We start from the raw sequence: 27,955 nt of genomic DNA on the forward strand, positions 1-27,955 counted from the left end.
CGCAGCTCGAAGGACTGAGGTCGGATGAAACGGGAGAGGAGCTTGAATCGTGATGATGGATCGTCCGAGCCGTCTCTCATCGCTCGGACTGCTGTAACGTCGGCGGACACACGCGTGGATTCGTCAAAGGTGAGAGTGCGGCTGTGAATCACGGACGAAATATCCTCTCCTTATTCACCCTGGACCACTTATCCTCCCCATCTGATGCTGCTGCTGCTGCTGCTGCTGCCGATGATGATGATGATGATGATGATGATGATGGTGATGCTCTAAACGCAACCTGCGTGATTTTCCTCCGATAAAGGCCACTTCCCTGCTTTGCCTCTCACTCGGCTGTTGAGACACCAGTGAGAATTGACAAAGATGCAGGATTGCCATTGTTTCTTATCCCAAAATTTTATGGGCATCACGACACACCATTGCCATTGCGGAAATAAGGTAAATATGCAGTTAAATCAGCAATATGGCTGCGTTTGTGCTCTGCCCTCGCTTCAGAAGTACATTTTGAGTGTTGCAGGATTCCTCACCGGGAGAAATGAGGCTTGTAGAAGCCGAGAAGTGAATGATATCAGCGGAAGGGAGGTACTGCAGTAACCGAGTCCTGATGTTGACTCGCGTCAAAGGATGTTGTCATTACCTCGAAGCTGAAGGTGCGGTTACAGTAAAATGCACCTTTACGGGCCTGTAATGATGACCACACAGTCTTACTGTATCAAAAAAAGGCTGACAGCAAATTAAATTAGAGCTTCTGATTATTTTTGTGCACATGACTGAATGCCTTTTAAAAAAAATCCCTTGAATTCAGACCCTTATCACACTGGTTCTGGTCTGAGAATTTATTCTGTTAATATGAATTATTAAGAGCTTGCCTCTGTTTCCTTATCATACATGAGATCATCCACTCATGTATTAAACTGCCATTCGCTGTCATGCACTGCTTATATTTTTCTGAGGATTCCCTGCCAGTGCAAGGCCTGAGTTGCCTACTCATGAATTTCTGCAGTTACTTCACAGGCTGAATATTTACAATGAACCATTGTGTTGTTTTGCTGACATGTGTCTGTTGGGTCTCCCACTGCATAGCAAATGTTTTCTACCCTTTACACCAAAGTACAGCAGCCTCTCTGATGTATCATCCCTGGAAATGCACAAATACTGTGTGTGTTGCCCCATAAGGACCCCATTTAATGTATAATTAGGCTGACCAAGTGCGATCATGGCCCAAGTGAACCCTTAATGCTGGCTGAGTTATTGTCATGATGTGCCCACTGAGCTGGAACGGGCCACAAGACTGTTTTAGAGCATTAAAATTGCTGTTTTATCGAGCACAAAGTGGTTTAGTGCTATCTTGCAGCTATGTCTGCTGGCTATCATAGCTGAGACAATTAGTCAATTAATCAATCAGTCACTCAACAAAAAACTGTTTTGATAAGCGATGAATCATCGCAGTCATTTCTCAAGCAAACATGCCAAACATTCTCTGGTTTCAGCCTCTCAAGAATGAGGATTTTCTGCTTTTCTCTTTTTCATAGCATTGTAAATTCAATTTTTTGGGAGGTTTGGATTGTTGGCCGGAAATAACAAAACATTTAAAGATGTCAGTTTGAGCAGCTAACAGTTATTTTCATTATCGATTAATCTTCCATTAACTGTTTTGTCTATAAGATGTCAGTAAATCGTGGGGAGGAAGGCCTTCCTACAGTCCAAGGTGATATGACACAGAAAAGCATTCACATTTGGGAAGTCACAACCAGCAAATGTTTGGCATTTTTATTTATAAAATGACCAAAACAGTTAGATACCACCACATTTCAGTGGACAGGTTCCTTTTAAAGACACTTGCTGGTGCCCGTATCCAGCAATAACACAAGCCAGCGTGGTGAGTTAGTGACTGGAAAGAGCCTCTGTCATAACAGTGGAGATCACAGTGAGAAGAGTGTCTCTAAAACAAAGCTTGCTGCAAAAAAATAGAGAAATCCTCTCTGTCTTTAGAAGGTAGCAGAACCTCAGCATCCTCGCTCACGCTCTGCTGGTCAGCTGACCCCCCTCACCCCCCTCTCACAAGTAAGCTAACTCACCCTGCGAGCATGCATGTCATCCAGACGTGGTTGGAGCATTCGGTCCCCCCCCCCGCCGGACCAACTGGGGGGTCGGAGACTGTCCGGGGCACCCAGCTCTTGTCACTCATTGGCCAGCTGTAACGTGCTCTGTGTCTGTCATCATTAAGTGGTTCCTTTTCAGCTCAGTCGGTGTCATTAGCCCACAGGATGAAGTCACTGCTGAGCGGGATGTCATGGAGAATTATCATTTGCTCAGACCACGGGCGCTGGAGCGCTCCCCAGCCAGCTCACCAATATCTCTAAAGGCAGAGAGGGAGGAGAAACAAAAGCACAAATTGAGAGTTAATGAAGTCCTTGATGGAGAAGGGGGGGAGGAGAGGAGAGGTGTTAATTACTTATTTAAAAGTCAACTACATTTTGTCAGCAAGGACTACTTATCTTTCTAGTAATGGTGACATCAAGCCAAAAGACACTCACACTAATTCTTTCAATACCGTCTCTCTTCACAGGGTCGACATTGAGGGCTTCGCTTTGTTTGACATTCAGCCAGCTACAGGTAAATGCTTTTCAAATCTTCATAAAATCAGGAAAACAATGCTACAGTGATGTCTAATGTGGTAAAAGCTATAGTGTGTCTGTGGTGTGAAGTCTAAAAACATATGATACAGTACTATTTTCCAAATGTACAACACACATATACTGATACTACTATTAAACAACGCAGGGCAATATTATTGTGATTGAAGTGAGTGATTGACTTGTGCTATTGTACTAATATTAAAAGCTCCGATGATACTTTTTGCAAAAAAGTAGAATAAAGGTATGAATGAAATAAGGAAACCCCGTATCGTTTCAAAGGGAGGACTGTCGATGTAGAAGCAAAAAAAAAACGGACACCAACAATGAATCCTTTTTGAACACACACAACAGAGCCAACACTGACGTTGAATCAAAGATGGGTGTCCTTTTTGTTCCTCCACACAGCATCTTACACCTGCGCCCTCATGATGTTTCATATTATTTCTGTCTTTTTGTAGCTGATTTTAAAGCTAAATGCAGATTGTCAACTAAAGGACTAGTTTGACCCCCCCCCGTACAACCACAGGTTTTGTTACTTCTTACATTTTTCTTACATTTTAGTTTTTTGTGCAGATTTGATAAATGAGATATAAGATGTTAATAATTAGTGAGCTGTGGTGGTGCCTGTTGCCAGCCAGGCCACCAGCTTTCCCATTTCCACATTTATGCTAAGCTAACAGGTTGCTTTGTATTGTACAGACTCTTGTACAGACTCTAATTCATGGCAAGAAAGCTAATAAACGCATTTCTCAAAATGTTGAACTATTTGTTTGAATCCAAGTCACATTTTTTAGTTACAGAGCATCCACATTGGTGGTGGCTGTTCACCTGAGCCAAGATAGGCCCTTTAAATTTAAGACGTTAGAATTTATCCCTGGTTTTCAATATCCGCGTGTCTCATCTCAAAATATTTGAGACATTCAGAAAGCGAATTAGGTGAAAAAAAGAGCCTTTCAAATCAAGGAAATATTATGTGAACCACTCAAAAAAAACTCCCTATAACGGTTTCATCATCTGTTAGAAAGCCAACCAAAGTCGTGTAACCTATGTGGTTTACAAAGTGCATAGATGGAGTGATGGCTATGTCCTTGATGTACAGGTTAAATAATAAATGAATGAACACACTGTATCCTTTTGTTATACCAGCGTTCAGGAATAATGCACACATACATTTCAAAGATGCTGCTTTACGAGCTTTAGGTATTCTGTTATAGTTAGTCTTTCCACAAAAGTTAAAACTCATAGTCTGAGACATTTTCTTCAATTGCACTATACTTAACCCTAACCCTAATATACATATTTAAATCATCTTCACTTGCATGGTATCAATGAGAGGAGCTGTGTGTTATTAACATGCTGCTGTCTGAACAGTAAGCATTGTATGCTCTGCTCTATGCCACAGAATGATCGAGGAGGGCAGTAAACGAGGCAAGGCCATGGTGGAGAAGAGACAGCTCTTCATGGAAATGAGTGAGTGGAGTCAACTGAGAGAAATCTCTTTTCACTATTCATAGTCAGGCAGCGGCTCATGCAATTCTTTGACTGGCTCACAGGAGATACGTGGTCCCTCACACACACACAGTAACATTCCTCCCACACAAGGACGGTGATAGTGTTAAAATGTACCTTCAGTAGGCCCAATTGTCTTTGGAAAGAGTTTCATGGTATTTCATTGAACTGGAAAGGCATAGAATGAATATTTCTTCATGCTTTTGTTTTGCAGGAGCTCAAAACTTCGATGTAATCAGACTATCGACTTACAGGACTGCCTGCAAACTCCGGTTTGTGCAAAAGAGATGCAACCGTAAGAGCAGATTCTTTCCTCTTTTTAACTGCTATGACACTGCGTAACCAATAGAAACCAACACAATACAGCCTTAATTGATCACAGTCTGTCCGTTTGCCTCCCTTGCAGTTCATCTGGTGGATGTCTGGAACATGATTGAAGCCTTTCGTGACAATGGGCTCAACACATTGGACCACAATGCGGAGATCAATGTGTCGCGGCTGGAGACTATCCTGTCTTCCATCTACTACCAGCTCAACAAACGGCTTCCCACAACCCACCAGATCAATGTGGAGCAGTCCATCGGGTTGCTGCTCAACTTCATGGTGGCCACCTACGACAGGTATGGGGCAGCTGGTCGGTGCAGAGGAGCACTAAACTCTGTAGGAGGTGGTCTGATTCTAGTGTTTCACAAAGATAAAAGCAAAGATTAAGGTCCCATCTGAAAAAAAAACATAATTATGTTTAGCTGAAATGCTTCACCTTAAACCCTTTCATACTAAGAACTGTTAAAAAACAACTTTACTTTAGTGCAGAACTTAAGAACTTGGAAACTTTGAAATTGTCAGGAAATCTAGGAGACCTATGAAATAAAGCTTTTAGCACTTTATTTCCAAAAACCAGTGTCTAAATGCTGTTTTAAATTCCTCTACCAGCAATTTAATTCTGGTGAAAAATGCTGAATCTTTTATTTAATTTTTTTTCAGTAATATCTAATACAGCATCTACAAATACTGGAATCAGCCAAAACAATACTGTCCATATGTTCCCCAGCTTCCCAGAGAAAATGCACAACACATGTCCTCAGTGTCCTTGATATTTAAAACCCTGAGTTTACTGTACAAACAATCCACACGGACAATAAGCTGACAAATACATATCTCCCTGTTCTCTCTATCACATAGCAGATAGAGAAATGTGCTGTGTAAACAGTCCATGGTGATGCTTTACTGTATATCCCTCCTCTTAATGTCGGCTCTGTGCTCAAGGCCTCAGATGCTGTGCATCCTGGAGCACAGAGGTTTGTTATTGACCGTAAAGCTCTCTCTCATTATTGTACCTTGTGTGCTCAAATTGATTGGCTGCTTGCCCCGTCCATTCATTGACCCATTCAGTTGGTTTACTTTTATCTGTAAGGCCATTCTGGTTCCGCTCCGTTATTATTCATGCTGCCGTATCTCTGGGATACTTTGTGGAAATGACTGTCTGCGATCACAGGAAGCAGTTTCACTATCTGTCCCTGAGGTCCAAACTGAATTAGGCGGAGGAGCTTTCATGTACTCCGTTACCTCTGCTCGGAAGCCACAGCTAAATGAATCTCAAATGAAAGAGCTGGTCCCTCTTGGCAAGTTAAAAAGATTTTAAGGGTCTTGAGGCAGCCTGATAATGACCTGTTAATCTGTGATTCAAAGCTTAGTCATGATTTTTGACATTTTATACTAATGCATACAACATGAAAAGTGCACCGACATGTTTAAATTGTAGTTATATTCGTCACTGTCTGCTATGTTCATCACGGTGACTCTTTTTCGATATGTACTCAACTCAAATTTGTAATCTTAGCACAACACCCAGATTAAATAAAGAATTCACTATTTAAAATAATATACATATTTAGAGTTATAAAATCAGCTAAGTGGCTTTATAACTCCAAGAGCTACCAGTCATATCAGACCAAGTAAGGCTGTAGCGGCAAAACCAGCCATTTATTGAACTGAACAAAGGGTCGTTTTACTACTTACGAATTCAGCTTTTCATCTCTCAGACCACGATTGAATTATTTCTTCTTTCAAGCTTCACACAGTCTCACTTAAGTGCATTGATGAAATATGAGTCACCTTTCTGTCTTCCTGCAGTGAAAGCCATGGGAAGCTAACTGTTTTCTCAATGAAAGCCATGCTGGCAACAATGTGTGGAGGGAAAATTGTGGACAAACTACGCTGTAAGTCTATTTCTAAGCACCTTACACATAACATGTCAGAAAGTGTTTACGTGAATGAGCAGCACTTTTAAAATTAGCTTTAATTTGTGTGCAATCCTCTAAAATCTGATGTCATGGCTACCTACACATGCCAGGGTGTCCTGGGACAGCTCTGTTCTTCATGTAGTTGCTCCAGTTAAACACATGGGGGCACTCTTGGAATATGTATGGAAAATTCATTTGCTTTCACTGTCCATATTTTAAAACTCTGCTGTGCATGTGGGTCGATGATATACATTCACAGAAATGTCAAAATTTTTCTAATTTTTTTCGCTAAAAACAATAAGTCTGACATTTGCTGTCTCTCAGATATTTTCTCACAGATCTCTGACTCAAGTGGAGTCATGATGTTTGCCAAGTTTGATCAGTTTCTCCGGGAGGTGCTGAAACTCCCCACAGCCGTGTTCGAGGGCCCTTCTTTTGGCTACACGGAGCATTCGGTGCGAACGTGCTTCCCTCAGCAGGTATGAGGAGGATTTTCAGACACGCTGCTCTGCCCTTCTTCTCTCTATCCTCTTTTAAAGCTCTAATAATTCACACTTGTTTAATACATGTATATCTGTGCTTGTATCTAGAAGAAGATCATGCTGAACACGTTTTTGGATGTGTTGATGGCAGATCCTCCCCCTCAGTGTCTCGTATGGCTACCACTCATGCACCGACTTGCAAATGTTGAAAACGGTAAGATCTGGACTCTACACTATACACTATTTAAAATTCATATTAGAATTTTAACAATCCAAACATCCTCATTTTATTTACCTAGACCTAAAACTAACATTATCCAGTGCCCTAAAATGAATTTATATCACTGTAGAGTAAGGTGTATATAATATAAATATAATATTTCCCTCTGAGATGTAGTGGAGTACAAGTATATAGTAACATGTAATTGATATGTTTATTTTATTAAAGTACAGTGCTTGAGTAAATGCACATTGTTACTTTCCACCACAAAAATATCAAGAGTCTCTGCCATAAAACTGTATGCAGAGTTTTTTGTTAGTAACTCTATAAGTCAAAAGAAAATCTTGTCTTTGTTGTTATTTTTCACTGCTCAGTCTTCCATCCGGTGGAATGTTCATATTGCCGGAGCGAGAGCATGATGGGTTTCCGGTATCGGTGCCAACAGTGCCATGGCTACCAGCTCTGTCAGAGCTGCTTCTGGCGTGGCCATGCCAATGGTCCCCATAGCAACCAGCACCAGATGAAGGAGCACTCGTCTTGGGTAAGGCAAAGCCCTAATCACTCTCAATTTTACATCGTGTTGTTCCCTATTCTAAACAATCCAAATGTCAATATCTTTGTGAAAGTGTGGAATGATTTTGCAGCATAGCAGACCATTCATCCGTCTCTCTACATTTCCTGTCCTCTCAAAGCAATCCAAGAGGGATTTTATGGGGTTTTACTCATTTTCGGCAAATTAAATTGTATTGATTGAATTTTCCGTGTTGCTGCATTCCCCCAAAGCTCGATCATTACGTTATAAATCGAAACAATGGTAGTCATAAGCGCTGGATCCCAAATCCAATTCCCATCCTTCTCCGTTTCTGCACAGAAAAGAATTAGTGTTGGTGAAGCCTCAGGCCTTGAATAACATGCCTGAGTGCCATGAAACACAAAACACTGTCTGTGACATGAAAAGATTTATGATATTTTTCACAGAGGTTATGTGGATGAATCTGCTCTGGATGTTTTCCTATTTTGGTGACAAATTGGTGAAATTGTATGTCTATGACACATCCGTGACATTGTTCACCACGTTTCATTTGGTGTCCAGTGTTCAAAACCAACTATAATCAGAGGTGGGGAAAGTACACACATTCTGTACTCAAGATATCCATGTAAAGACTACATGTCCTACATTTCTCTTGAATAAGGCCGTAGACGGAGCACGTCTGGCTGCTCTGAATCTGCTCCGTCTGCAGTGTTGGCTGGTTCACTTTCATACATGTCGTTACTAGTTCTACCTGCATGGATGTCACATTTAATAGAGGCCTTTTCTCCGCCGTCAAGTCTCCTTCTCTTATCCTGCATTAATATTATTGCTATTTTACTTACTTTAATTTTACTCATACTTTTTAATGGCTTTTAATTCACACGTCTCCTTCATTTTTACTGATTGTTAGTGGTCTAAATTATTTATTTATTTTTTGAACATTTATTAGAACAAGTTCCTTGACAGTGAGTCTCCCACAGTATGACATACATTCATACAAGTGTAGACCAAATAAAAAGAAAACATAGATGACAGAGGAAGTGGAGGGCTATCCTTCATGGATTCACTTCTTTCCTTTTTTTTAGCTTGTCCAGTTGAATACTAACTGTATGATCAGTTTGCTAAATACGTTATAACAGGTGTCCATCTTTTTAAATAAATGTCCATTCGGAGTTGTAGGCTTGCGGTTATATTTTCCATGCAGTTCACGGTTTGGAGTCTTTGCACCCACTGGTCCAAGGTAAGTGGGTGGAGTTTAAGCCAGTTAACTGTGATTATCTTGTGGGCAATCAACATCAAAACTCTGAGCATATACAATTTGTTTTTTCCTAAACCGGTCTAAATTATTTAGATTTTTATTTCTACCTCTTAATGATCTTAACCCACATGGATGCCACATTAGTATGTCTATGTTAATTGTGTTTACTTATACTTATTATTATTATACGTATGTCTGATGTTTTATCTTTTTACTACCTACAATGTATTTGTGGCTGCAACTTCCATGGTAGCTCATGCCACCTGGGATGAAATAAGCCATTTAAATGAAGCTCTGGTTGCTTGCTAGGATGAAATGGGTTATGACGCCAGGAAGGTGAGCAATAATGCAAGTAAATTAATGAGCCTGTTTTTGAAAATGAGTTGAAAGTGCAGATATTTGTATAAAAATGTAGGGAGTAAAGAAGTTTAAATAAATACAAAGGTAAAGTACAGATATGTGAAAACTCTACTTAAGTGTTTGTTACCTCCCACCTCTGCATGTTATGATTGGTTTTGGCATTTGGCAGCATTTTCTTTCCATCACTTTGTCTACACACTATACGTAATAGAAAAATGTCTGTGTGTCTGACTATTTTATTCCACAACACCCACAACGTAATATTTTGCTCTTGTTAGATGTCTTAATGTTAAAAGTTGGTCAAAATATGAAGAAAAGAGTTTTGTTAAAACTGCTAAAGCTCCAAGTAAAACATGTCTGAATATTTTAGTTAGTTGCTGTTTTTAATCCTAAACAGTTGCGCATGCAACACTGATCATCCTGCCTTAAGGACCTGCTGTCCCATCTTACCTGAAATTAATTCATTACTTTATACATTTCACTGGAGTGTTAAATGACAAAACTTTTTCCAGAGACTTTACTATCCTGCCAAGAATTAAAATCTGGAGAGTGTGGTCCCTCTGTCTTTTTAGTGACTATAATAGATGAAAGTAGAGTTACAGTATTATCTGTCTAACTAACTATTCAATTAATAATGGTATGGCAGGATTATGCCACATGTATGTCTTATAGAGTTACTGTAATTGGCAGTTTCAATATCCAACTTGCCACTGCCTGAAAAGGTGGTTAAATTCATGTAAAGCATATGGCGTCTATGTGGAATATTTTTTAACCCTTACACAACAACGTCTAACTGACTCATTGCATTGCAGTTCTGGGACTGTTGAGCAGTGAAGTCACAGACACAAGTACTTACTGAATATGCACCAACTACTGCTGATCCACACTTTTGACACAGTAAACAAACCGTGACCTGGTTATGGAAATTACCTCTGAAGCGGCTTAAAACTGTTTCTGCTCTTCCAACACGACGAGAACAGCAAATACAACGCACAAGGTGACAGATACTTTGTTTGCCCTGCCCTCCCCACAGAAGTCTCCGGCCAAAAAGCTGAGCCATGCAATCAGTAAATCTCTAGGCTGCGTCCCCATCGGAGAACCGCCACATCCTGTGTTCCCCGAGCAGGCTGAGAGACCACAGGAGCTCACTCACACTGTGTAAGTACCATTCCCCAAGCATTTGTTACCACCATTTGTGTCATTAATGAGGGAACCCCAACTGATTTGTTGTTTAACGGTACAGCGAGGTCCAGTGCGGTTATGATCTATAGTCTGTTCTTGTCATGTAACTGCCTCCATCTTCCCATTTCTCTGTCACTACACAGCTGATAGAATGCCATCTCGGTAAGATGTCAAGCCCATGATTATTTGCTAAGGTGGAAATGGTGATATACTTGGCAGGTTCAGCCGCTGCTGCCGTTAACAGCACAGTCGTCCTCATCAGTCTGTTGGCAATGAAACGGGGACGATGGTATAAATCTCACACTCCAGGCTTTGAGGCTCCTGGAAGTCATTACAGGAAATGCATTATAGTCTTCTGCTGTCTTAAACCCAGTACAGTCATTTACATTTCAGTTGAAAAATAGTACGATTTCCATAATCAATTCCACCACCAAGATACATCCACAGCTGTCCACATCGCTTCATATTTCTCTCATCATTGTTGCACCAAACCTTTGATGCTTTTGGCGTCTACAAGACAAAATCTCACGATGTTTCTGATTTAAAAAAACGTGATTTATGATTTTGCTCGTTCGTGGCATTTGTAGGATCACAGGAAATCTCTCAACTTTGTCATTTGAGCTTTCAACATTTCTCGTGGCACATTCCATAACAAAATCCTGCTTCATATTCCAGTCACGACCATAAACCTAAGCTGCCTCTATATGCTTTTGCTGCTGGCAAGTGTCAGTGAGTAATTGATAGTGAGCTACATCATGGCGGAGAAACTAGCTCACTGAATGCCAGGAAAAATAGACACAACGTAAATACATCAACATGATTTCCTGTTTTACTGCCTGACAGATACCATCATTTCTGAATCACTTCTCACATCCAGGCTTTGCCCACTGGCAGAGGGATTTTTCTGTATTATGCCCAAACTTATGCATTTAAGATGAAGTTTACATTTGCATACATTTACAATTCATCACAAGGGGAGAATCAGCTGTCGACCTGGATATTTTCCTCTGACTGAGAGATGAGGTGATTGGATTAGCCCGCGCAGTATAGGCTGTGTAGCATGAAATTACATCACACAAGTAGATTAATATTGATTTAAATAAAATTTGTGGCTAAACTACTCGGGATTATGCCCCCACCAGTTCCCTCAGCAAGCAGCTATCAATGTCGATTATTTCAGATGATGGAGGCCCGGAGAATATTGAGTCCTGTGCATTTGGGGCTCTTGGTTATATTGGATTTTGTTGCATGAAGGCCTTTTATTGTAATTCTTTTACTCAGACTGATTTCTCTATAAACTGAAGGGTCCTCTTAGAGTATTTTTTTTACAGTAAAAAGTTATATTACTTATAATCCATGGAAAGTGACTAAGTACCTCTACTCAAATAGTGATTTTATGCTATTTTATACTTCTACTAGAGTTATCTTGTGGCTCTTAGGAGGGAGCCCAGCGTCTAGTTTGGGAACCACAAGACTAAACGGTTGTATGTAAAAAAAATATAATAAATAAATAAAAATAAAGTAGTTAAAACTGGCTCCACGTACATTTTGCAGATAAAACTTTTATACTTACTGACCTTTTGCTTGTTATGAAGTCTTTTTAGATTGTTCTACTTGTACTTTTACTTGAGTAAAGGTCTGAATACCAATTTGACAAATATAGCAATATACTGTATCTCTATGGGATCTTGAAAATGGAAGTTTTTGGGAAGAAATTCCAGGAACTTCTTATTGTATTGTTAGACTTTAATGGACAAAGTGCATTCTCATGCTCTCGCATATGGCATTTCAAGGCTGGTGGCACTGTGTGTGTGTGTGTGTGTGTGTGTGTGTGTGTGTGTGTGTGTGTGTGTGTGTGTGTGTGTGTGTGTGTGTGTGTGTGTGTGTGTGTGTGTATGTTCACTGACTTTTTGGATAATGGATGTGACTGTTGACCTCTGAGACTTGTTTGTATGCCTCTCTGTCTCTATTGTTATGTCTGACGCAGGGAAGGTATTTACAAAAAGTCATCGTCTTTGACGACAAAAGAAATATCTATTCTTAGTTCCAGAAGCATTTGTGGGTTTTTTTTTGACTTGTGTTTGGTGATGAAGTGAGGTTGAGTAGCGCTTCTCATCAACCATTCCCTGAAAAGATGTTTTTAAATCTGACAACCATTCAAAATTTATATTCATCAGTGACTGGTTTAGATTTTTTGGTTTGGATTTAATGCTTCCATATTTAACTATGAATGTCTTTGATATGCAGAACAGATCTATTGCCAAATCTAATTTTTACATCAACGCAATCAGTCTATTTTGTACACACAGAGGTGAAAATATACAGATTTTATTTTGAATGAGTTTGGAATATGGCACATAATTTGAAATTTAAAGAAAACAGAGACGCCTGGTGCGTCTGTTGTGGACTAGCTTACAGCTAACATCTGAACAGTTGTTGCATATGTTGGGTCAAATAAACACCACATAGTCGAGCAGGTGGAAATTTGCTTCACTGTCTGTCTTTACACCCTTTTAGAGGTGCTGGCAGGTGGATTTTGTTACCCTACAGCAGATGCAGGCTAGCTGTTTCCCCCTGTTTCCAGTCTTTATGCTAAGCTAAGCTAATTGGCTGCTGCCTGTAGCCTTTTATTGGATAGATATGAGCGACATGAGAGTGGTGCCGATCTTCTCATCCAACTCTTGGCAAGACAGCAAATGAGCATAACTCCCAAAAGGCTGAACTATTCCTTTAAATCCAACATAGGAATTGTACCTCCTGCGCTCTCTGTAGCCATGAGCCATAAGGAAGCTGGCACTAATAGACTAATTCCCATTTCTTAACGGTCAATTTCAAAGAAATTATGGGTGAATACAGTAATTTTCTGCCTACCGTTCCCATGCTGGCTTCCCTGCTGGCTACAGAAATCTTCCCTCAAACTTGGATCCCTCAGATAATTAGTCACAGAAAAACTGCCAAGCCACGAATTTAATTCTACACTGACTTAATTTTATTGATGATACATTAAAGAGAGAGAAATGTGCTCTGTATTCTAAAAGTAGTGTAGCTGGTTGCCAATCCTGACGAATACTGTGTGTAGAGAGGTGTTATTTCATGTTGTGAAGTAGGAGACATCCATCAGCGAGGTCTCTCAGGTGTGTGTTTGGGTGTGTGTGTGTGTGTGTGTTGAAGCGCCTGTGAGTGAGTAATAATGGCAGAATCAGGGTAGAGCGTCAGATTTGATCAAAACTCCCAAATCGAACGGACATGAGTCTCCCAGATGCCCAACCCCCCGCATCGTCTTCAGACAAAGTGTAGCTATTCTGATACTGTTGTGAAATATTTACTGGCGTCTGAAAGCAAAGACTAACAGCGAGCTGAGCTGTGAATTTTCCCCTCCACTCAAACTGTCAGCGAGATTCTTGGGGATTTGTGTTTTGGAGAGAAGTTATAGGTTTGGGATGCACTGTCTGTCTCAGGAACTTTAAATCTATGATATGGCTTCCTACCTTCAGACTTAGCACTGCTTCTTCCAAAAGACTTTAAGCACCAAAATAGCCTAAGAGTCAAAAATAGGCATCTTACCGTGCTTTGCATTAATGTGGAACACACTATATCGTCAAATTCTCAGTGCCATTTTTTATATTTTGCACCCAATTTGCCACTCTTTATATAATCCCCAGAAATCCTTTAACTTTTTAAAAAATCCTTCCTCTGTTTTATATCTTTTTCCATTCTCCGGGTCAATGCAAATTCCATCAGTGTTATTAAAATAGATGGAACAGCCATGTAATTCACGTTTCTGTGAGTGTGATCCATTGGGTTTTTATGGTCGAGGTACTGACAGCCTCCCGGGGGAAATGGGAGCACCTTTGCCAGCAGGAGAGGATGCTTCATGTTTGCGTATTATTTTTAGCCGGCTGAGGGCAATTGAAGGCAGCCATGCATCTGTCGTTGTCAGAAATAAGGTGAATGTGCGTGTATGAAGCTCCACCAGACTTAATTTTCCCTGTACCCCTGCCAACTGCCAAGTACAAGGAAAGGGTGGTACATTGTCATTCGCGGCACGGAGGTAGCATGAGGCTTAGCGCATTGCAGACTTTGATCTCTTAGTGCCTAAATGTTGTGTCAATTCACTCCCATTTGACTTCTGAGACACTGGCTGAATGACTGGACTGTGCTTCCTTAATCAACATCTCTTCAGTCAGTGAACCACAGGGCTGCAGACACTGATGTGAATGAGTTAGGACGCCTCTTAGCATTAATCCAAATTCTTTGAGGAAACTGAAATATCTCTACTGTCAAGCTTTTACGTAAGAGGAAGGTCTTTTTTATGGCGCCCTGCTGTTCCACTGGAGTTACATTGGTGTACTCAAAAGGACTGATGATTATTTATAGACGGATAGCTGTGAAGAGCTTTGACTTATGTAACGCGCTGAAGGTAAAAGGAAGAGTTAAGATATGTAAATGCAATTACAGTATGGGCCGTTGAGGCCAGTTTGTTACATGTTTGCGAGAGATTTGTTCTCTTTTTTGGCTGCAATAGAGGTATTTTGAGCAAATGGCATTTTCCTAATTTCCAATGTGTATTCATGTGTTAGAGAGAGGTGAAAAGACAGAGTGAGAGCAGAGAGCTTCAGAGAGGAGAGAGAGAGAGAGAGTGTATGAGAGACAGAGAGAAAGAGAGAGAGAGAGAGAGAGACAGAGGGAGAAATCTACGTCGTCATAAAGTCATGTGACCGCCGAGTTTCCTTGGAGACAGCAGCAGTGTAGTACATTGAGATGCTCGCCTGCTCAGTTGAGGGCAGATTAGGCATCTGGCAAGAGCAGCAGTTGGATGTATTTTGCCACCCAGACAGGTGCTTTCTCTCCTCACAGAGGTAAGTGTGATGCCTCGTGTCTCCTCCTCTGTCTGGAGCTCACCTTCGGGGTGGATTATTGTAATATGATGAGCCTTAAATGAGAGGTAAACATTTTTCACATGAGCCGTGATCTTTAGTTGGAGTATCTGTGCACACGGTCAGTCTGTGAAGGAGACTAAAAGGCAGCATGTGCAGCTTGGAGTGGTGGCCGTTGCTTTTTCCTTTTCCTTGTATTATCTTATTGTTTGAAATGTAAGAATTAGCGGGACTGTGTTGAGAAGAATTAGCACTGATGAATTACTCACGTCGGGCCGTCCATGGTTCCCTTTTGAATCTGTTAGGTTAGTCCTGAGGGAAATTCAAATGTATAACTTAATATATTAATATATATTGCAGTGTACCTTTTAAAAAGAACAAGCTGAACCCTCATGTGAGCATCCAATATGTACTTTGGGTTGTGAGCAAATAACAGTGCAAATTATTTGAATACAATTAGAGATCCAAAAATTATGCAGTTTCTGTCTCTCTTATTTCAGTTTTGTGTTTAAATGGAACAGTAATATGCAGAAAAGAGGACCATATGTGCTGTTGAGGCACTTTGTGGCACCGTAGAAGGAAAAGGCTTTCAGTGCCTTGTGATGATAACAGTGTTCTGCACAATGTGGATATAAATAGTTTGATTTTGGCCAAAAATGCTGATTAGACAAATAAGCAGAATAGGACACAATGCTGTTCAGTCATTTGCCTTTTATGTGATAATGAGTTCTTTAAATAAAACAGTCAGTTGCAAAAGAATCGAGGCTGATAACTACAGAGAGAAACTATGTGCAGATCGAGGAGATGCAACTACAGAGACATGGAAATCAAGTGCTGCCGTGACTGGCTGCTATTTTCTGCACCGGGTGAAGTGTGAAGCTGAGAGCACCTGAGATGAGCAGGGTGGTATTTTGATCCGTTAATGAGACTCCGTGGTCCGGAGGTTTGGGCTCCGATGAGCTCACCGGGGCCACTGACTCAACCACCAGATGGACCCCATCGCTTTGTTTACTCTCACAAATTACCTCCTACAATGTCACCTTTCCTCGTTTTTCACAGACTTCCAGTTTAATTAAATTTCTTGTCTGCCGTAGTTGCTCTTGCTCATGTTAATTAGATTTAAGCTTATAGCCCTAAAAACATTTAAATTGCAGTTCCCAGAAAAGTCAATTATTTCGCTACAATTTTAAGTGCAGTACAACATGTTGCCTATTTTGTGCAGCACGCTCAGTTTATAATGATCCCCCCCTGCCTCCTCTCTTATCCTCCTTTGTACAGTAGGATTAAATTGCAGTCAGGATCGCTGATTCATGATTACTAATAAAATGCAAATGCCCTCTACTCCATTCCCCGGTGACAAGCACCACAGGCCTCTGCAGTGTAGCATTAAAGACCTCTAATCTTGTCTTTTAGTCAGCCGAAACCAGTGGCCAACAACATGAACGACACAATGCTCATGTCCTCCGGGGCACCCACTCCTACCAAAAGGTAAGCACCCCCAGGCTCAATGCATAATGTCTTTTTGAAGATGCCATTCTGATTATTCCACAGAATTAGCTTCACTTTTGGGATTATCACCTCTCATGCATTCGTAAAGATGACAAAATGTCACTTCAAGTTACACACAAGCAAAATAAATTTCCTCTAAATCACTCAGAATTCACTCTGTGCTGCGAGTAAGTGACAGATGCTCTCTCATCATCAGCGGAAATAAAAGGAATAGCACGGCAAATCAGACTACAGATGTTATTTGTTCCCACACACTTGACACACATTTTTGCATCTGAACAGCATGCCCTTGTGAGTGTATTTTTAGAGAAAAAAATTTGTTACGCTGTCACAAAGAATATGTGAGTGCTCCCACTTAAAGGGTTGATTTGACAAATAGATTATGATAGAACTGGAGCTTTATCATGTAAGCAGAGAGCCGGCGAGAGCCCCCGTGAAAGCGACCTAATTGTCCTTTCATTGCAGCCCCTCTCGCTTAAAGGCCACCTCTATTATTATTTACTCACAGTGGTAATGAACCATTGTGGTTATGAATTCGATAATGGAGAGCACTCAGAGGCAGCTGTAATGTATATGCACTCTGTCCTGCAGATCTGAGCTGGGAGAACTTTCCTTTGTGTACAGTATCTCTCTGTCGCATCTTTCCGGTAATTTGTGTTTGCAAGATGGGACCGCTGTGGGACTCAGGGCATCCCACAGCACATTAGAAGCACAGAGACGTCGCTGTCTGGTGTGCAGAAAGAATAGAAGTGTGCATTAAGGTCAGGTAGCAGACAAAGAGTTTGGAAGAGAATTCAAGAAGAGCTTGAATGACGTCTCAACTTGTTTTTTTCCACTTGTGCTCTTCTGGGCCGGATTATCATACTACAGTACTACACCAAGGACCCAGGCAGCTGAAGGGCAGCATGCACACTGCAAAAAATGTCCATCAATGTGTGTTTTTAATCATAACAATGTGACAAAGGGGTGCAGTCATGCAGTCGATATTCCCTCACTTCTCTCTTGAAATTGATGTCCCGTTTTGAGTAAGTACTAACCTTGCTGGAAGATTTCCTATCTGTGTTTAGAAACATGAGATGCTAACAATCAATACTAGATCGAGTTTCTTGCCGAGATGAACATTTTGTGCAGTGCAGCCTTGTCTCGGAGGGCTGACAGCATCAAGATTAGAGCAGGTTTGAAGGAAGCTGACAAGATGGGGTCACCTGAGGCAGTAAACGATGCCGCGCATCCAGACCCGCGGAGGTCAGTGGAAGACATCACATGTTGCAGCATGTACAAGAGCAAGGCGACGCTCTCATGAGGATTGTTTTACTGTAGCAGTAATGAAGAAGCCTGATAACCTTTGTCTTGACATTTTGCTCCGTGAGTCAGAGTTGCTTTGGGAAGATGTCATGCACTATGGCTGCTGTTGCCTTAGAGGGGCATAACAACTACAAAGCTGCCATATTTAGGGCAGAATTTGCGCATTAAGGCACCGTGACGCTTCCAAAATAGGTTGTGTTGAGACTCAGCGTGGATACCAGTAGATAAGGTGCTGAATGAGGAGTAGAGGAGCAGGCTTCGCTTAAGTTTAGTTGCAGAGAACAGAAGGCCAGTTCCTGCCAGCCTCTCACTGTGTCACATTTGGTTTGTAAATATTAATCCATTGTTATAATTACCCGGCACTGGCCTGCCTGCTTTCACATGAAGGGCCTATGAGTCAAAGATGCTGCTGCTGAATAATGCAAAGCTCCTTGTGGCTCTGCCTCAGTTCAAGAGCCCCAAACTGAAAAGCAGAACCAGTGCTGTCCTTGTTTGTAGACGCTTTGAGATTCCACTTTTTAACCAGAGAAAATGTGCATAACACATTCATGACTGCGTGCCAGTGCAGAGTCAGAACCGAATGCTCTCTGTTTGAAAAGCTGTGCGAGTTGTGCTTCCAGCCTCCATCACAGTCGGCTCTCTGATACTGTCTGCTCTGCTGACATGGCATCTGCTCCCTCCCACCTCACCCTCTCACAGACAATCGCTCACCACTCGCTGGTCCTCCAAGGGCGAACCGCAATTTATTACCTGTTAGTCATGCAGAACCACGGCTGCACAAGATAAAATTTAAAAAAGAAAAAAGAAAAGAAAAGAAAAGACATTGCTTGATGTCTTGAGATTGATGGGTTTTAATTCAAAATGAACTGAGAATTGATCACATGTGAGTCAGTGTTCAGCAGTTTGTGTTTCTGTCAGGACGTGTCATTATGTAAAACTTATGAACTCCTGTGCTTGACGTTGAGATTAAAACATGTGGCTGGTGGGTCTCTGGCACTCCTTACTTTAAAACAAACTTGATAGCAAAATATCCTGAATGCCTTAAACATGCTATCCAGGATGAAGTCTGTCGGGCCAATCAGGAACGAGCTGCATCATCCCTCCATGTTTGTTGTTTTGTTAGAAACAAATCTGGATCTCTGGCCTCGTAAAGTTTTAGTTATAGCACCATCAGGCAAATCAGGACACTGCTTTTAAAAAAGCATATACTCTACCTTTTAAACCAGAATAGAACCAGTGGTGTCTGGGAGATTGTGTTTGAGTTAAAAAAAAAAAATGCAGGTATCTTCAAACGTGTGACAAAAATAAGTACCTGGGAAAGATGCCAGGAGGGCTTGAAGGCAGTTCATGCATCTTTGTCCAAAAAATAAACCTGGCACAAACCAGCAGGTGGTGCCAGGAAACTCCCTGAAGAAGAAGAGGCAGGAGCAGCTTCTCTACCTCTAAACCAGAGATCCAGACATGCAGTTCAGCTTCAAAAGACCTTGTAAGGTCACAACACCTCCTGAGCCAACTCGAGCAGCTCCCTGACGTGCTTTAATGTCTAACTTTAATCTTACAAGGAACCCCCGGCTCTGCCCGTGCATTAGCCTGAGGATAAGACTGTAAATTATTTAGAAAGTGTCCCATTTAACAAGACATTTCTTGACAGTCTTGAAATTTTCCTCAAAATAAGTGTTTTGACTTGCCGGTGGAGTGATTTCACTTTTTCCTTATGCAGACCAACTGAAATATTCTTAAGTAAGGTGACGCTATCTTGAAACAAGTCGAACGATTTTAAGATACCATCACTGGGGTAAGAAAACTCTTGAAACAAGCGAGGTAGGAGCTGGAGCAGCTAAAATTATCTCATGACACTGACAGCTCTTTTATCTGCTTCGAGAAAGATAAGGTTTTAATACAAATGTCGATTAAAAGGCGGTTTGCAGGGTGTTTTGGGCCTCAGTAGTCAGAGCTGCAGGGACTGTGGCTGTTGATGCAGTGAGTTTGAAGCCAGATTGGGTTTAATGGTCTTAATCATGGCTCAGTCAGAGTTAGATAGCGCCCAGCACCATTTCAGCTCTCCTTCACTCTTCACTGCAGACTGCCTGCCGAGAGGGGACAGCATATGTCCAGTCATCTGTCCACGCCATATGCCACACCCACGATCATTTAAAGTCTCATGCCTTATTTGACATTTCCATTTAGTGATGAAATGGCCAGGATGGGCACTGGCACAGTCACAAATGCGTTTGGCATGCCACATTCTCTCTTCTTCATCTCAGTTCATTGTTACGTCCAATTATCTCTGACTGTCCATCAACAGTGGAGTCAAAGCCAAGTGTCGCATATGAAGGTCACCTCAATTATAAAGTTGTTTTCTTTCCACACAGATTGTTTTACAAAATTACTTTGACTGCACAAACTTTCCACTCTACTTACATAAGAGCTTTTCACATTAGAGTCAGTGTTGCAGTATACGTGTGTGTGTGTGTGTGTGTGTGTGTGTGTGTGTGTGTGTGTGTGTGTGTGATGTATTTCTCTGTCTCTGACTTTGGGCAGCGTCTTGGAGAGTCCCAGTCGGCTAGATGAAGAGCACCGCCTCATCGCTCGCTACGCTGCCCGCCTGGCAGCCGAGGCGGGAAACTCCACAGTGAGTGTCTCACAGAACGCCCTGTGGTGGGCTTCAGTCAACCTGCATTTCACATTTGATGCTTTGACAAGTTATTGTTAGGCACTTCGTTGTGGCTGCAGAAGTGTTATGTAGAAGCTGCAGTGTAAAGGCAAGCGAAGTGCAGCAAGGACAAGTAAAGTTGTTTTCCACCAGTTTAACTTTTTCAACAATTCTTTCTTGAAACACGATGAAATAAGAAATGGATGCTTACAGATTGATGCTTAAAAGATGCTTAAGATTTCAGCTCTTGATGATTTGACATTTGTGGAGTCTGCCATTCCCATGCTGTATTCAGATGTACACGTGAGGGATTAACAGGAAAATGCAAGTGATCCATCCAAGTTTATCTCATTAATATCAGTCTTACTGTTCAGTGTTCACTCTCTTTAACTCTGGATGTTGCCAAAACAACCAGGACTGAAATCTTAAGCATTATAACTATAAAGCAGATGACACATTTGTCTTATTTCATCGGGTTTCAAGTAAAACTTATCAAACAAGTAAAACTTCTGGAAAATAACTGCACTTATCTCTCCCGTTCTTCACTTGTTTTTACACTGCAGCGAGAAGTAACAAGCTTGTGTGCATAATAATTTTCCCAAGGTGCATTTGGGCAAGAAACATCTAATTATAGAGCTTAAAGTTCTGCTGCATGCACTGTGAATGGCCGGTAAAAGCAAAAGAATATTGTGTTGAAAAAAAACTTATTGAATTCAGAAACTATGATGCTGCAACAACAAAACCTTTTGAATTCATATCACGATTTGTACCTCTCACTGGATTGTTCTCCATGGCAACAGCAGCTGAGGCTCATGGGTATTGTAGTATTTAGAGCCATCTGCCACGCCAAAATGACAATAAATTATTTCTCAGAAACAAAGCACAAATAATTGAAACTCTCTGTTAGATTCGGATTCAAATGCTGCCAAATCCGTTAAACCGGTGAAAAGAAAACCACAAAAAAAGATATTTTAAAAATCTGTCACGTGAAATAACCAAAACTGTCCTAAAAGTTCAGGCAGACAGAGGAAAATGTTCATGTGGGGTTATTTGTGTTTGGACTTATCAAACTGAATGAAGCTGTGATGACGTGAAATGGCTCCCTGTTTATGCAGACACATAAAAAGCCTCTAGCAGAGAGCCGTTACCCACTGTGGTCAGAAGGCAGCTGTTGATGTTTTCCTGCTGTTATTAATGCCATTCTATGATAATTTTGTTTTTCAGCAACAGTGTCCTCCAACAGATCTGAGTTTCAACTTCGATGCCAACAAGCAGCAGAGACAGCTGATTGCAGAGCTGGAGAACAAAAACAGGTACAGTTTATCATTAAAACATCAGATTGATGTATGATTACTACTGTAGTTAGGTTGGAAATTCAAATGTCACAGTAAGTCAATTTGCTAATACTTCTGTAACTTTACTTGAAGTTTACTACTTCAGCTTCAACTTCAAGTTGCTGATTGACTAACTTATTCAGGGAGATCCTGCAGGAGATCCAGCGGCTGCGTTTGGAGCATGAGCAGGCCTCTCAGCCGACCCCAGAAAAAGCCCAGCAGAACCCCACACTTCTGACCGAGCTGCGGCTCCTCAGGTATCATCCCCACCACCAACACCAACACCTCTCATAAGAACTCCGCCATATATTAAGGAAACCAAGTAGTAAACCTTCTTGTTCTTTAACTAGAAATAATGTCCTGCTAATTTAGGATGATGTTTTTGAATTAGCTTCACCAGCAGCAGCCTGGACATTTGTCATGCTGGCAGGACGCAGAGACCTTTGGGTTCAGTTCTTGGAAGAGATTCACCCTGAGAGGACGCTTTACAGCACTTGCCGCCCTGAATGACTCCCTGTTTGTCTGGCCTGGTTTAAATAATGAATCAGCAATGAGGTTTATGGTCAGCGGCCGTGACAAAGATTTAAATTTTATGTTTATTTAATGTTTTATAGCATAAATTATTAGCTTCTCTTCAGTGCTTGGGAACAAGAGCTGAATTTGAATTACTCTCTTCACCACCCACAGTTTGCCATGCTAGAGGACTGTTGTGTTTACAGTAATCTATCAGTACATGTATAAAAAAAATCATAGTAATTACATTGTGAAATAATTGCTTTATATCACTGGAGGATAGATTTATGCCTCGTATTATTTTTCCCAGTTTAATTCAAACATATCTAGAAGCATTTTTCAGCTCACTGAGCCTGTTTGTGCTTCACGGTTTTAGATCAGGATATTTTCAAGTAGTTATTATTTCATCACAGACCGTGCACTGTGTCTGGAGCCTAGCTGGACGGCACTGATATTGCCTTTATTCAGCCTGGGGAGCCAGAACAGAGCAGAGGTGTTTACAGTCTGCAGATGTTTGTGAGTTTTTGATAGGACGACTCCAAACAGACACATGATTGCTTTGAGGCTTTGAGGCTTTGTGCAGTTACACCCTGTGAACAGCAGAGGGTGATAAAAAGCCAGAATCCTCACCTAAAAGAGGCCAACAAATAAAACATTGTTTCAAACTCAAATTACCAATGAACAATGAATTTACTCTTTGTATACTCTAACTCTAAACTAGACGTTTCTTGTGCTCTCCCTCACACTGCTCTGCATGTGTAGAGTGAGCAATGCAGAGATTGTATTCCCAGAGAGTAGCATCTTTCTGCTTACAAGCAAGATGAGAAATGGGCACAATAAATTAATAAATACGCAATTGGGCAGCTTTTTTTGAAACCGTCAGTGCTCCAGGTCAACATTTTTAGTTCATAAAGGAACATTTTGGTGTCGGGTGCACCACAGTAAAGTAAAGTTCGCCCAATCAACTTTAAATATTTATGTTGACTTATTGTGCAGCTGGATGCAGATGTTAAACATGGATTATACTCCAATGTTACATCCTTGCTAAAAAAAATAGTGGGTGATGATTTTAAGACTGCAGAAAACTTACAGTGGGAAAAAAATAAGTAAAGAAAAATGTTAAAACTGGGCCAGATTTAACAGTAAAGTAAACACACTGGGGCCTCTATAAAATTGTATTTGTAACAGGGATATTGGTGCAGGTAAAAATACTAGATTAGACTGATTGCTGAACAATTTAAATACTACATGCAGTATCTGTGTGTCTGCAACTACTGGACACTGAATCTGTCTTTCAAATAAAAAAGTAGGTGTGTTTACATGTGTACTGGGTTTTATTACTGTCAGATCCAAGCAGCCCTTGTTTTGTAATGTAGCCCCAAACTCTTTCCTTCTGCCGCAGACACAGGAAGGACGAGCTGGAGAGGCGCATGTCGGCCCTGCAGGAGAGCAGACGGGAGCTGATGGTGCAGCTGGAGGGACTCATGAGGCTGCTAAAGGTAAGATGATCAACTCTTTCTGAAAGATTTATGTGTGAGAAAAAAGCCTCTGAATCAGTATTGATACCTTAGGATGGTGCATAAACACCAACTTATTCACACAAATCTTCTTTAACATCTTGTAGGTGTTGTTGGTGTTAATCTAAAGCTTGGTGGCATGTTTGATGAAGTGAGATGTTGGCATGTTTGATCCTTTAAAACCAAGACATTGCAGTGAAGTTTTGTGCATGCACAAATTCCTTTCTTCCTCTTCTTCTTCTTCTCTGCTGCTGCTTTAATTCTGTTGCTCTCACTCTTCTTGCCCTCTCTCACTGCTTACCTTTGCTGGCTGATAGGATGAGGAACAGAAGCAGGCTGTAAGTTGCCTTTAATTCAGTTTGCAAGGCTCAATACCTGGCTGTGGTCTCAGCACTTAGTTTAATGCAGCTATACTCCCCCCTTCACACATATGGGATGGAAGGAAGTTTTTGTAATTGATTTTAAGAGGGCTGTTAGGAGAGATAATAGGATTCCACTATCTAACTGGGTTACACTAATCTAGTCCTACTCTGCCACTTCCTTGTGAGCACCATTTGAGAGCTAAAACTACAGAAGGCGACACGATCTTTAAAATCAGTTTTCTCGGGTCCTTGGTCCAAACAAATTGAGAGGACGGTGTTTCTCACCGCCGAAATGTCAGGGACCTGCTCCTTTCAGTGGCGCTAACAACCTCTCGTCTAATGTGACTGCAGTATGGCCGGCCATCTGCTGCCTGGCTGCGAGCCATCGACCTGGGCCTGCACCATTCCCAGAGACACACAGTGATCCTTTCTCTGTGAGATATATCGCTCGTCTCAGCACAGGCCCCAGCCGCTCACCCACACATGGTTCTCATTACCCCCTTGATGCAGTAAAGGTGCTCTATAGAGACCCAGAGTATAGTCAGCCAGTATAGGATTTCCAGAAGGTCTTCTTGCCTTGTTTTTGTTTGTTCTCCCTATAAGGATTAAGTTCTTTTGGTCACATCTGCGTCTGTGTTTGTTTTAATAAAAGTCATCTTTAGAACCAAAAAGGCCATCTCTCCCCAAAGCTGCAATCTGTGATTCCAATACAGCAACTTCCACTAATTGGATTTAAGTTTTTTTTTTCTGTATTAGAGGTCCAGATTTGCTAATGGTTTGCAAATGAAAGGCTTTTCAGTAAGTCGTGAAAATAACAAACTATGGTGTTATTTTCCAACTGTGCACCAGCAAAAAGATGCACAGTAACAAATCGTCAGCTAGTTTTTTTTTGCACCTGTCATGGTCAAACACGTAATAATAATGTATACATCTCATTAGGATTGTGCTCGATACATAAACATGTTTCAAGCTCAAGTTCACCAACTTTCCCAAATTATCAAGTCACAAAAATAGGTATATTATCTTCTAAATTCTGGGATAGTTGAACCTGAATGGTGGGACATTTTGGGAAATATCAGAAAATATGAAGCTACCACCAGCAGTCAGTTAGCATAGTCCCCTACAGGCACCTCTAAGGGTCACTGATTTTCATGTAATATCTCTTTGCTTAATTCATACAAAAATAGAAGTGTAAAAAACTATATCTTCTCATTCAGTTTGCAGTAAGAAAGCAAATGAATTTTGCAAAATGTTGAATTTCAACATCTGTTTCAAGACTAACAGAGGAACCTGTACTGTGAGCTGGCGTACATACATGACGTGTTACTTTTTCTTTTGCTGATGATACTGTAACGTGTCACGTTTGTTTTTATTTTGCAGTCCCAGTCTGGAGGCTCCCCTCATTCTTCCCCCAGTCACAGTGCGGGCTGCTCCATGCCCATGCCCATACGCTCCACCTCGGCTGGGTCCACCCCAACTCACACACCGCAGGACTGCCTGGCAGGCGTGGGGGGGGACGTGCTTGAGGCCTTTGCTCAGGGTGAGAGTTGAAACAAAGAGCATTCTGTGGAAAACTCATGCACGATTTATCACGCACTGAGCAGTGATTTATGATATGGACGAATATAGAAAGACACACATTTTGGAAGCTTACTTTTTATATCTAAAAAAAGTCTAACCCTCAAGTGATGCTTCCAACGAAAATGCAGTGACTCTACCACCAGGCTGTTAAACTGCCGTTTCACATGATTACACTGCAAGAGTAGAAACTACATGTGTTTTTAATCTGATGTTAGAAATGTCTCTATTTTCCAGGTGTACCTAGAAATCTTCGGAATGATCTTTTAGTTGCTGCTGACTCAATCACAAACACTATGTCATCACTGGTGAAAGAGCTCCACTCAGGTTAGTCTGCACCACATGTCTGTTTTATCATGTGGATTGTGTTCTGTTTAAGACAGAGACTACGTTTTTAGTCCTTATTAAGGAATTTACCATGTCATTACTGAGTTCTCTACAACAGATTATCTTCCTCTGCTTCTGATATGTTTCCCTCTTTATTTTTGAGTTTTTACATCGTCACCAAAAACATTGTCACTTCTTTTTTTTTTAAGTTGATGACGGGGGAGACGAAGAGGAGACCAACATGAGGAACGGTGGGGACAGAGGTAAGTCAGCGAACATGTTGATAGTTCACTACCTCAATCTTTCAGAGCCAGTCATACTATACAGTCTATGCCACTCAAAAGCAGAATGCAGAATTATTTTTGTTGATCATAAAGATCAAATGCAATGCAATATTTCCTTTCTTTTTTTTTAGCTCAAGCAGAATGAACAACAAAAAGTAGGAATCATAATTAATTGATATATAACACAGTGAGAAGGCCGAGAGAGGCTGTGGTTGTAATCAATTTATTTTACTCTGTTCTCTCAAGATCACACGTTACTTTTCCTGTTATATGGAGATGTATATCTTCTATCTTTTGAATCTCAAGAAAATAAGCTATTGTTTCACAGATACAACAGCAGCAGGTTGTTTTTGTCTAAATAACAAGATAAATATGTTGTTTTCAGTTGGAAAAAAAAAGTCATCTTATCAAGTTAATGCGTTAATTATCCCATTATTTTATTATAGTATTATATCAAGATAACGAATTTACTCATTATCACAAAAAAACAACCTGTTGTTGTTGTATCTTAGAAAACAACAGGTAACAATAATAAATAAAGATAATTAACACATCATCACAAGAAAATTACTCTGATATCCTGAGATAATTAACTGGGATGATTAACTCATGATCTCAAGATAACGGCATAAAATTAAATAATTGCAACCACGGCTTCTGTATGATCATTTTCAAGAAACAAGTTCCCTGAAGCACTTCTGGGCGAGTGCTAGTTGGTGCTAATTATGGCAGCATTGTTTCTTCATTTGTTGGACTGAAAGAGTTGGGTACAGCTAAACATTTACATGACACCTTCATCAGCTACGTGTTTGGCTCTTAATAACAGGCCTCTGCTTCAGCCCTCCATCCAAAGTAGAAAGGCACCATGGCACATTGCCACAGCCTTTTTTTTTTTTTTTTTTTACAAATTAATTGAGACTGTGCAGGCTGTCAGCAGCACTAAATTTGCCCCTCCTCTCTGTGTCTATCCAGGCACAATGAGAGTACCGAAGCACTGAGGAAGAAACACCATTCCACCCTGTAAGGACATACAGTCATCAACTGGGAAGAATCAGAAGAATCAAAAACAACAACAACAACAACAACAACCCCTGGCATTAGCACGTAGAGTAATGCATGCTGTAATCTAACAGGATTTCACTATGTGAAAAAAAACGTTTCTTCACACCTTGCAGCTAGCAAGATGTGTCTAATTAGCGAGTGTGTATGTTGTCCTGTAAACAAAAACTGCTGTATAATTACCCGATGATTTCCCTCATGACTGCGAAGGA

At 40.9% G+C, this 27,955-nt stretch overlaps 1 protein-coding gene across 1 annotated transcript; it reads left to right on the forward strand.

The window, feature by feature from the left end:
* Nucleotides 1-4,042: 4,042 nt before the first annotated feature.
* dtnbb (dystrobrevin, beta b) lies at nucleotides 4,043-27,745 on the forward strand. The gene is made up of 18 exons (XM_070841885.1): nucleotides 4,043-4,109; nucleotides 4,363-4,443; nucleotides 4,555-4,768; nucleotides 6,282-6,367; nucleotides 6,716-6,870; nucleotides 6,982-7,087; nucleotides 7,468-7,634; nucleotides 10,277-10,401; nucleotides 16,716-16,790; nucleotides 20,658-20,748; nucleotides 21,994-22,082; nucleotides 22,247-22,360; nucleotides 24,019-24,115; nucleotides 24,451-24,471; nucleotides 25,876-26,035; nucleotides 26,311-26,400; nucleotides 26,610-26,663; nucleotides 27,657-27,745. Exons 1-18 carry the CDS (start codon nucleotides 4,043-4,045, stop codon nucleotides 27,680-27,682), a joined length of 1,818 nt encoding a protein of 605 aa, XP_070697986.1. The 3' UTR covers nucleotides 27,683-27,745.
* Nucleotides 27,746-27,955: the final 210 nt, after the last annotated feature.

Source organism: Pempheris klunzingeri, chromosome 13 (assembly GCF_042242105.1).
Source record: "Pempheris klunzingeri isolate RE-2024b chromosome 13, fPemKlu1.hap1, whole genome shotgun sequence".
NCBI classification, from domain to species: domain Eukaryota; kingdom Metazoa; phylum Chordata; class Actinopteri; order Acropomatiformes; family Pempheridae; genus Pempheris; species Pempheris klunzingeri.

Excerpts from the sequence above, each read along its gene's own strand:
- dtnbb (XM_070841885.1), top strand. The coding sequence starts at position 4,043 with ATGATCGAGGAGGGCAGTAAACGAGGCAAGGCCATGGTGGAGAAGAGA. Across the intron at positions 6,871-6,981 it reads GAACGTGCTTCCCTCAGCAG|AAGAAGATCATGCTGAACAC; the intron begins GTATGAGGAGGA and ends GCTTGTATCTAG. Across the intron at positions 7,088-7,467 it reads ACTTGCAAATGTTGAAAACG|TCTTCCATCCGGTGGAATGT; the intron begins GTAAGATCTGGA and ends TTCACTGCTCAG.